An 11477-nucleotide genomic window follows, 5' to 3' on the forward strand; every position below is an offset into this window, starting at 1 on the left:
TTTTTTTTAAATTTAAATTCAAAAATTATTCGTTCGACAGAACAAAAAAAAATCGTTAATCGTAAATATATATAAGCGAAATAAAGAATCTGAAACGATTCGAGTAGTAGTCGAGTAATTAAAATCCCCCATAAGAATTTAAACCTTTTCATATTCGAAATAAAGAACCTGAAACGATTCGAGTAGTAGTCGAGTAACATCCCATATAAAAATTTAAACCTTTTCGTATGCGAAATAAAGAATCTGAAACGATTTGAGTAGTAGTCGAGTAATTAAAATCCCCCATAAGAATTTAAACCTTTTCGTATGCGAAACAAAGAATCTGAAATGATTCGAGTAGTAGTCGAGTATCATCCCATATAAAAATTTAAACCTCATTTGACTCGAGTAGTATTTATTTTTTTTAAAATTAATTTTTGCTTTTTAATCGTAACGGTTTTTTAAAAAAAGGAAAATATTTTCCGTTAAATGTTTAAAAAAAATTTTAAATATAATATACAGTTCGAGTGATAACATGCCTACGTCATCATCGGAAGTATGGAAATTATTAGAATCGATAAAAAAAGATCCGACATTGGCAAAATTAAGAGCTCAACATCGAAACATCGGAGAAGAAAATGAAAATGTCGATAATTTACCAGAACCGGATATGAAGTAATTAAATGATGATTATTTTCATTTAAAATTTTCCATAGATTATTTAACCTTTTAACCTTTCAACCTTTTTTTTCGTAACACACAGAGCAGGGAAAAAAAAAGAAGTGACGTTAAAACCGGAAGATACGATATCGGTAACAGCAGAAGATAATCTTTATTTGGATCCCTATCAAATGAAAATAAAAAAAAATTTTGCCACGTTAAAAGTCGATACGGAATCAAATAAAAATCGTAAAATGTCCGATGGTAAAATGTACGAATTAATTTTTTTTTTTTTTTTTTAATAGAATTTTCTAGAATTTTCCCTCGTTTAAGATTTTAATTAATTAATTAATTTAAACAGGAAAGTTTTCGATCCTACAATAACAACTGCAGGAGATGATCAATACGATGGCGATGATTTAAAAGAATCAACTTGGTACAGGTATTCGAAATTGGGAGTCATGATACTTATATGGCTTTTATGTACGGTAAATATTTAAATAAAAACAACAACGACTTCCTACCGCCATTTTGAAAATTTTAACGATTACGATTCGTTGAAAGAAAAAAAAAAAAAAAAATTTTTTTTTATAATTAATTACGGCGTCGGAATACATATATATATATAATCCTACTCTACCTATTTATGTATAAATTTTTAACGTGGTTTTAGAAAAGCAAAATATTATTATTATATACGATCCGATTAAAAATTTTTTTTTTTTTTTTTTTTTTACAACTCCCCGGTATTTATCCCGTTTTATTAATAATTTTATTTTAATCGTTAAAAATAATAATAATAATAATAACAACTCGAAGAAACGACGACGACGACCGTTTTTTTTTTTTTTTTTTGTAATTTATTTAACGAGTTTCGATTTCTGCCATTTTTTTTGTTATCCCTCTTTGTCTAACCTTCAATTATGTTCGTTATTAATTACCTCCCCGCTAACTCATATCATTTTTAATGATAATAATAATAATAATAATTTCTAGATAATTCTAATAACTAAAAAGGAAAAAGTATCAAACTTACATCAGATCTCGGTACCACCTGGTCACACAAAGAGTATCCTTTTATCATTCTATGACGTCACTTATTACTATCATTATTATTATTTGGCACGAGGAAATAGTACTTCGACCTGAAAGAAAACAGAGAGAGAGAGTGAGCGTATGAAAAGGAAGAGAGAAAGAGAGAGAGAGAGAGAGAGTGACATAGAGAAAGCTTTTGATATTAAATCCAATTATAATTGATTAAAACTTATGAAAAATAATAATAATGATAATAATAATAAGCTCTTTTAAGACGTAGGTATAATGTGGCGAAGGGGGTAGAATGCTGGAGGGTGTAAGGGGGGGGTAAGGGGGGGGGTTATTGTAGACGAGTTACTGTTTTTTTTTCCTTAACGAATAATGATAAGCTTATTTAATATTGGATCGTCCTATAAAACATCAAATAAGCGTCGTCATAGAGGGCGCTTTATTACCTAATTATTACGCTAATTTAAGTACGAGATGGATGACGGTTTGGGTGGAAATGTTCGAAGCAAGAGTTGCTCTAGAACTTTCGACGCCGTTAAAAGAAAATCACATAAAATATTCAATAGTGAGTAATGATGAATCATGATTTTCTTTTTCTTCTTACCCCCCCAATTAGGTTTATTACGGTGTTATAATGATGATAATAATTTTTTTTTGTTTCTTACCTTTAATAAGAACGTGAGCGAATTTTGGACCATACCATTAGTTTTGGAAGAACTTGTAGACATCGTACCAGAATTATCTGTTAAAAAAGTATTCAATTTGAAAAATTTCGATTCGGAGTAAGGAAAAAACAAATTTTTATTTTAAAAAATTTTTTCCAAAACTTTATACTTACAATAATCGTTTGTTTGTTTGTTTGTTTGTTGGGTGCGTTTGTATCACACAGAGTTCTATCAAAATGTTTTGTGAGGATACACTTTGAAACAAATTTAAACAACAGTTTTCCAGTTTCCGTCGGTTATGATTTATCACCGATCGATCTTGAAGATGGAGTCATATACGCAGCCATTGTTCTTTTAGGATTGTATATATTTATAATATTCGAGGTAAAAAATTTTTTTTTTAAGGCGAAAGAATTCCCGATGGAAAATTTTACGTTTTTCCGATTTTTTTTTCAGGTCGTTCATCGTACGTTGGCAGCAATGTTAGCGGCAACCATGTCCGTTGCGATATTAGCCGCTTTAGATGAAAGACCATCGATAACGGATATCGCATCTTGGATCGATTTCGAAACTCTCCTCCTGCTTTTTTCCATGATGGTAATGGTCGGAATTTTCGCGGAAACTGGAATATTCGATTATTTATCCGTGTACACGTATAAGATAACAAACGGAAGAATATGGCCGCTCATAAACACCCTTTGTTTTTTCACCGGATTTTTATCATCGTTTTTAGATAACGTCACGACGGCTTTACTCATGACACCCGTCACCATAAGGTACCGCCATTTTTTTTTTTTTTTTTACATGTTTTTCACTCCTTAAAAAAAAAGAAACGAAAAAAAAAAAAATTAATTGATTATAATCTTAAAGATTATGCGAAGTCATGGAACTTAATCCCGTACCAGTTTTAATGGCGATAATGATTTTTTCCAACATCGGTGGAGCCATAACTCCAGTTGGGGATCCACCCAATGTTATCGTCGCTTCTCATCCTGACGTCATAAGTTCTGTACGTAGTGGTAACAGATTTTAAGAAGTTAAAAACGGGATTAAAAACAGGAGATTCATTATTTCGTCTTCTTCTTTTTTTTGTTTAGGGTGTGGATTTCGGTGTGTTTTTCTTACACATGTTTTTGGGTGTTTCCTTGGTATCCGCCGTCGTTTACGTTCAACTTAGATTTATGTTTAGAAACAATAAAGTTTTTAGATTTGCCGAACCACAAGACGTGCAAGGTAATCCTTTTTCTTAAAAATTTTCCGATGAATTTTCCATTTTGAAAACACAACAAATTTTCTCGTTTAAAGAACTAAGACACGAAATTGTTATATGGCAAAGAGCGGCAGCATCATTGACGTCATATTCGAAAGATGAAGATGTCGTACGTGAAACTTTATTGAAAAAAGTTAGAAGATTGCTGTCGGAATTGAAATTGAAATTGGTACAAGAGAGAACTCCCTGCGAAAATTACAAAGCAAACCTGGAAGAATTAACGGAAAAAGTTAGTTTAACCGTCGTTTTTCCATTTCTTTTGGAGGGGGGGGGGGTACTACGTACCTGAAAATCATAAGTTTTCTGTTTTTTTTTAGTATCCCATAAGGAACTGGCCACTTCTTTACAAATCCGGTTTCGCATTGCTTTTTGTCATATGCGTTTTCTTTTTACATTCTATACCGGAATTGAATTTGTCACTTGGTTGCACAGCATTTTTAGGAGCCACACTATTATTAATATTAGCCGACAGAGAAAACATGGAAGGAGTTTTGGCAAGAGTCGAATGGAGCACTCTACTTTTTTTCGCATCGTTATTCATACTCATGGAGGTGAATTGTTATTGTTTTTTAAATCACCCCCGACTCCAAAAATAATAATGATAATATTTTGTTTTTAGGCATTATCGAGGCTTAGATTGATCGAATGGATCGGTAGAAGAACAGAACATTTGATTCTCGGGGTGGATACCCAATATCAACTTTCCGTTGCTATTGTAATGATACTTTGGGTGTCAGCGTGCGCAAGTGCTTTTGTTGATAACATACCACTGACGACGATGATGATAAGAATAGTAACATCCCTCGCACAAAATCCACAATTGGATCTTCCACTCATGCCTTTGGTTTGGTCTTTGTGTTTTGGCGCATGTCTCGGCGGTAATTTTTTTTTTTTTTTCAAACACAATGCGAGAGATTACACAATCACGATGATGATGATGATAAAAAAATTAATTTTTTTTTTTTTTTTTTTTTCATATCAGGCGTTGCAACCCTAATAGGATCATCTTCGAATGTCGTTTGTGCCGGAGTAGCAGAACAACACGGTTACAGATTTACATTCGTAGAATATTTCAAGTTCGTATGACATACATATAATAATTCATTTTATTTTTCAAGAGAGTATATAAACGCGAGATCCGATATCCGTTGTAAAAAAAATTTTTTTTTTTTCATCTTCGTTTCGTTTGATGACGTCAAACGTCACACGTTTAACATTTTTATTTTTATAATCACAATAAAAATCTATTAGAGTTAAACGACGATTTCCGTTTTGAATAAAATGTTTGTTTTTTTTTTTTTTGTCTTTTTTTTTTACGATCTTAATGACACATTTATTTTTTAAATATTTAAAATAAAATAAAATCCATACCGTATTCACATCCATCCATTTTAAAGAAAAACATGGCGGTTAAAAATATATGATGATATTTTTTTTTTGTTTTCCAGAATCGGATTTCCGGTCATGATAGTAAGCGTTTCCGTTTGTACCGTATATCTACTCATAGCACACGTCGCATTGGAATGGAACACGTAAATAAAACTCCTTATCCTGGAAAATAACAATAATAATAATAATTTTTATAATATTTATTAAATAAAATGGTTAGGGCGCGTGTACAAACGAGGACAATGGCGATTCATTATCGACTTTTTAAAAAAAATTTTTTTTTTTTAATTTTGTTTTTTGTTGTTGTTGTTGTCGCAAAATATCCGGTAAAAATTATTTTCTTAGAAGGTGGTATAAGACGTCACGCTGTCAAATATTCATTGTTACCTTTTTTTTTTTTTTTATTATTATTATCGAGTGCCTGTCTCGTTGTTGTTATTATTATTGGTGGTAGTGTTGAAGAAGAAGAAGAAGAAGAAGGAATCGATCAAGGTACGAATAATGCTTTTCTCTCAGTTTAAAAAAAAAAGAAAGAAAGAAAAAAACCAATACCTTAATTAAAAATTATATATATATATAAATAACAATGATTTTTTTTTTTTCTTTTTCCTTTTCCATTTCCATTTCCATTTCTTTCTTTCTTTTTTTCTTTCAGTACCTTAAGTCGTCGATATTCTATTTATTTATTTACTTATTGTTTGTGCTCGTGTGTGGTAAAAACCAATTTTTTTTTAATTCTTCTTCTTCTTCTTCTTGTTGTTGTTGTTGTGTTTATCAATAACCATTTTGTAAAACCACTTTTGAAAAAAACCATCAAAGTTGTTATTATTATTATTATTTTAACGTTTCGTCATTTGTTCGTTTGCACGTTTTCCCTTTTTTTTTTCAAAAAAAAATTACAATAATAATAATAATAATTTTTTGTATTAATTTCGTTTGTAAAAATTTTGACGTCATCGTCATCATTATTTATATATATGTGCGTATATATAATTTTTTTTTTTTTTTAACCTGTCAAAGACATTCAATCGTTATCGCTTATCTATTTATTTATTATTATTATTAGTATTATTAATAATAATAAGAGAGAAATTTTATCGTTGTTAATAATTGTGAAATTTTAAATAAAATAAAAATTTATATATAAATATTTTTTTTTTTTTAATAGAGTGTCTTAACGAATGTAACACGTTAACGTTTTTTTTTTTTTTCCATTTTCCCATTTCCTCCGATTGTGAATTTATTTTTTTTTCTAATTCCACGTCGAGATAATTTGATATTTATTTTAACGCATCGATTATTACGTATATTAATAATAATAATAATATTAATATGATGATGAGTTTTGATAACTCGAACGCGTTGTAATCATTTGGACGATTGAATTTAAAAAAAAAAAAAACGTTTTTTTATGCTTTTGCGTTTTCTATGTATTTATTATTATTATTATTATTATTAGTATTATTATTATTATTATTACATCCGGGAAAAAAACGAACGGATTTTATCGTTTGACAGTAAAATATTAAAATATTAAAAATGTTTGCGGTTATTTTATCAGTCAAAAACGATTTCATTCACGAAACGATCGATCGATCGATCGATCGATTGTTAATAACCAAAAATAAAAATATCGTAAAACGAGGATTTCCGAACCGAAAAAAAAAAATTATCATCATCATCATCATTATTATTATTATTAATTGTGGCTTGTGCGCGTGCGTTTTTTTTTTTTTTTTGCAAATGGCGGGAAATTGCCAAAGTACCAAAAAAAGAGGTAAAGTGGTCAATTTATTTATGACGACCAGGTGTCGCGTTTTAAAAGATACCTGCTATTTTAATTATTATTATTATTATCGTTTTAAATTTTATTAAACAAACAAACGGTTTGTATGTTGTTTGAACAAACGCAAAAAACAAAACGGAAACGTTTTAAAATCAATAATAATAATAATAACAACGTCATAAATTTTTTTTTTTTTTTTTTTTTTGATTCTTTCGTTTCGTTCTTTTTCCGATTTTCATTCGTCATTATTAAGTACCGCTTATTATCATCATCATCATCATCATCATCATTATTATTATTTTAACGCGCGAAAAAATTCAAACGATTTTTTTTTTTTTAGGGGGGGGGGGTAAATGGGAGAAGTGAGAGAAAGAAGTAATCGAAGTCATCTCGTGTTTTCCCCTCATTCATCCTTCGAATCATCATCTTTACCATCGTTTTTCTTTATCAATCAATCAATCAATCAATCAATCATTATCACTAAAATTAGAAATCGTTATAAAATAATAATAATAATAATAATACTAATAATAGTAATAATAAATTGGCAACACTTTAAAAAAAAAATGAAAGGGATTAAAAAAAAAAAAATCAAAAGTCGGTTTTCATCACAAAAGGGTAGATAGAAGAAAAAAAAACGTAGAAGAAAAGAGAGAGAGAGAGAGAGGGGGGTATATATAAAAAAAAAAGGTGCAATAATATATATATATATATATATATATATATATATATATATAAACGAACGTGGCATTAGAAAAAAAAAAATATACAGGTGTTGTTAAAAATAAAAAATAATCCAATAGATTCCTAATGAACTTAACAATGGCGTTTATATTATGTGTTAAATAAAAGATTCGTTAAATCAACGATCATTCAATTTTTTTTTTTTTTTTTTCTCTATTTTCTTCCTCTTTTTGTTTCTCATTTATCGGAATGAATCGATTATCATCATCATCATCATCATCATCATCATCATCATCATCATTATTATCGATAACAATTACAAAACATTTAACGGCAAAAAAAAAAAAAAAAACAAAACGAAAGAGAGAGAAAAAAAAAAATTTTCCCCAACTTTTCTCAATACAGACACCAAAATTTTACCACCTTAACTTTTTATTATCATTATTATTATCATTATTAGCAGACGACGATCGAAAGAAGAATTTTTTCGGTTCGAATGAATCCACAGAAAAAAAATTTTACGTAAATCTTTTTTACGTGACAGTAAAAAAGAAAAAAAAATTTATTGCCGTCACTCATTATATTAAACCGAATAACCTTTCAACCTTTCAACCTATTGACCGACCCATCCACCAACCCTTTGCAAAGTTTTCGATTCGGTTTCGTGAACATAACAGAAAAAAAGAAAACCGTAGAAAATTTTTACGAGGGGAGGTGCGGGGAGGCGGGGAAGCGGGGGAGAGGGAAAAGAGATCATTAAAAAGAAAAAAAAATTCTTTTCTTGAATGAATTCTTTATCCACGATCACTCAACACTTTGTTCTCCATTTTTTTTTTTTTTTATTCAATTCAAAAAAAGAAGAAGAAAAACTGCGAATGAACTATTATTATTATTATTATTATTATTATTATTATTATTATTATTAAGTTCCATGAATAATGTCTCTTAAAAGTCATTCAGGTATGTATGTATGTATACTTCAAGCATTGTGTGAACCACCACCACCACTCGTCGAGGGTGTAGAAAAACATTTATTTTGATAGGTTCGGTCCGATATATCGTAAATTAACTTATCAGACGTGTACGAGTATTCGTGCGTGTGTGTGTGTGCGAGTGCGTGTGCGTGTGTGTGCGTTCGTTCAATGATTTATTACGTGGGAAAAATTCACTTTTCTCATTTTATTTTTTTTCTATGAAATTCATTCGCAGCATCACCTGTGCTGTGATAATTTTAACGTCATTTCCCTATATATATTAACGCAATAAGAACCAAAAAAAAAAAACTTTTTATGTATGTTTGTCGGGTTGTTGTTGTTGTTGTTGTTGGCTCGTCGAAATGATTTAGTTACGACTTTCCTTAACTCGGATTAACAACTTTGTTAATTAACTTAGACAGGGCATAAAACATAAAAAACTTATTTGTACAGTTAATTAATTCACTCCTAGTGTTTAATTGCACTCCGGTTAAAAAAACATCCTCATTTATTTATTTATTTATTTTTTCTTAAACAGAAAACGACGACGGCGGCGGCAAACGAGAAAAAAAAACGCGGCAAATCGAAACGTTTGTTTGCCGTCGATAAAAAAAAAAACGTTTTTTTTTTTTTTTTTATTTCAACATCAAATCAAATCAATTACGACGCGTTACACATTAATTCCTTTTTTATCGTAAAGTCGTTTTAAAAAAAAATAACAAAATGGCGTACGAAAATCACATTTTCCCCCTCCCCCCTCTCTCTCTCTCTCTCTAAACTTTTTAATAAATAAAATAAATCGAACGAAAATTAATTATCCATTAAAAAAAAAAAAAATGATGATGATGATGATGATGAGTGTTAACCTATTGAAAATGGTCGATGAAACGACAGGATTCGTTATTACTAATAGAGGGCAAAAAATAATACGACTATGATTCTCTTTCTGAAGAAATCAAAAAAAAAAAAAAAAAAACAACAACAAAAGAATCACCATGATGATGATGATGATAATGATGATGATAATGATAATAAAACACACACACACGGAAAAAAAAAAAAAGAGCGAGTGAGAATAAGAGAGAGAGAGAGAGAGAGAGAGAGAGAACACATTAGAATTGTCGTATTAAAAATTGATTAATCATACTATTATGGCGTCACGGTATGTGCGCATGAGTGAATGGAATCTTTCGACTGGAACTATTATATTGCCGTTTACTTATTGTTAATTTTCTTTTTTTCTTTTTTTTTTTTTTTTCCATGCAAAAAAAAAAAAAAAAAGAAAATCATTTTTAACATAACGACAAGTTTTTATACGATATGTTTTAACTTAAAAACGGATTAAATTTCAATGCGACCATTATAAAATATCCGACTATTAATAAACCGAAAAAGGTATTTTCCGAAGAAAAAAAATTTATTATTTATTATTTATTATTAAACGTCGTCGTGTAAAGAAAATTTATTATTATTATTATTATGGGTGTCGTGGTAGCAGTCGTGGTAGTAGTAGTAGTAGTAGTAGTGGTCGTCTCCGCCTACAACTTCTTCACTAAATCTTAACCGCCGTATTAATTTTTTACAAAAAAAAAAAAAAAAAAAAAAAGTAAGAAAATTTTAATTTATGTCTTCTTTCGTTTGTCTGTTTGTTTGTTTGTACGTTCGGTTGGTTGTTGTCATTATTTATAACATTATCGGTTGTGTCGATTGTTAGTATTGTCGGTACCGATTGCGGTTTTCTTTTTTCGATATATACCCGAGTAATATTAAGAAATTTAAAAATTTTCCACGGATGTACTACAAAACGATCGAATAATAATAATAATAATAAAAGCCAACGGCCATAGCGTGCTGGTCACACCGGTTCCCGTACGATCACCGAAGTTAAGCAGCATCGGGCGTGGTGCAAACTTGGATGGGTGACCGTCTGAGAACGCCACGTGCTGTTGGCTTAAAAGAGCAAAAAAAAAATGAGAACAAGACAAAGTAAGAACCAAAAAACAAATCTTGTTCTACTGTCGACCTGAGGCAGCTCGACGAGAACGTGAATTTCACTGCTTCTGACCCTGGCCACTCCAAAGATGTTAGTCACCGGAGCCCAGTTCAGGAGACAAATCGTTCCCATCGAAAAAGACGGACTCAGGAAGACCTTCAAGAATTGATGTGGTGCTATCTTATAATAAGTGGCACCACCGAAATTCGAGTATTTGTCCCTAAGGAATCGGGTAGAAACCTCGGATAAATACTTAAAAACTCCGACAAGTAGCCTTGTCGTGTTTAATGGTGGATAATAATAATAATAATAAATAGTTATTAATAATTTATCGTTTGTTTGTTTGTTTGTAATAGAATCGAAATCGAAACTCCTATCATAACATTATCCCAAACGGTTTAGTAATAATAATAATAATAATGGAGAAAGAAAAACATGATCCACATGGTTAAAATTAAAAAAAAATTTTTTCTCCCTATTATTATTATTATTATTAATAAAAAAAATTTTCTTTCGCTGGAATCGGATACGAAACGATTATGTAACGAAATCATTAATAAAAGTCTATTAAAAATCTGAATTCCAGATGAGATAGAGAGAGATAGAGCGATAGATGGCATTTTTAAATCATTAATAAAGACAGTCAGTCTCCAAAAAAAAAAAAAAAAAAAAAGGTTCTCTGGAAATTCCAGCTAATTACGGGTTTCATAAACAAATACTTAACCCCATTCTTCCTCCTCCTGTAAATATTTCCATCCACCACTTAAAAATCAACCCTTATTATCATCATCATCATAGTTGACTCTCTCATACATTCATGTAAAATTCATTCGAAAAAAAAAATTATCATTATTATTATTTCTCTAAATGGAAATGAAACAAACGCAAACAAACAAACAAACAAACATCTGCTGTTCTCTTTGCATCATTGAAAATATATACGTTTTGCCTTTTCCGCCATGTTCCAAAAAAAAAAAAAAAAATTTTTTTTCTCTCCCCTCCCCTCTCTCTCTCTCTCTCTCTTCTCCAGTCA

General features: G+C 30.0%; 1 protein-coding gene across 1 annotated transcript in view; it reads left to right on the forward strand.

Annotated features, from left to right (window-relative positions):
• Phum_PHUM440030 (P protein, putative) overlaps nucleotides 1-5154 on the forward strand; it is a gene marked incomplete at both ends in the record, with an annotated part of 5313 nt that extends 159 nt beyond the window's left edge. Inside the window, 15 exons of the mRNA XM_002429520.1 lie at nucleotides 502-654; nucleotides 743-910; nucleotides 1001-1127; nucleotides 1636-1708; nucleotides 2064-2248; nucleotides 2359-2465; nucleotides 2573-2732; nucleotides 2805-3124; nucleotides 3219-3357; nucleotides 3446-3581; nucleotides 3654-3847; nucleotides 3936-4169; nucleotides 4238-4496; nucleotides 4601-4694; nucleotides 5067-5154. Coding sequence (XP_002429565.1) covers nucleotides 502-654; nucleotides 743-910; nucleotides 1001-1127; nucleotides 1636-1708; nucleotides 2064-2248; nucleotides 2359-2465; nucleotides 2573-2732; nucleotides 2805-3124; nucleotides 3219-3357; nucleotides 3446-3581; nucleotides 3654-3847; nucleotides 3936-4169; nucleotides 4238-4496; nucleotides 4601-4694; nucleotides 5067-5154 — 2437 coding nt within the window. The remainder of the gene's footprint in view (nucleotides 1-501; nucleotides 655-742; nucleotides 911-1000; nucleotides 1128-1635; nucleotides 1709-2063; nucleotides 2249-2358; nucleotides 2466-2572; nucleotides 2733-2804; nucleotides 3125-3218; nucleotides 3358-3445; nucleotides 3582-3653; nucleotides 3848-3935; nucleotides 4170-4237; nucleotides 4497-4600; nucleotides 4695-5066) is intronic.
• Nucleotides 5155-11477: the final 6323 nt, after the last annotated feature.

This window comes from Pediculus humanus, genomic scaffold (genome assembly GCF_000006295.1).
Source record: "Pediculus humanus corporis 1103172108209 genomic scaffold, whole genome shotgun sequence".
Lineage (NCBI taxonomy): Eukaryota > Metazoa > Arthropoda > Insecta > Psocodea > Pediculidae > Pediculus > Pediculus humanus.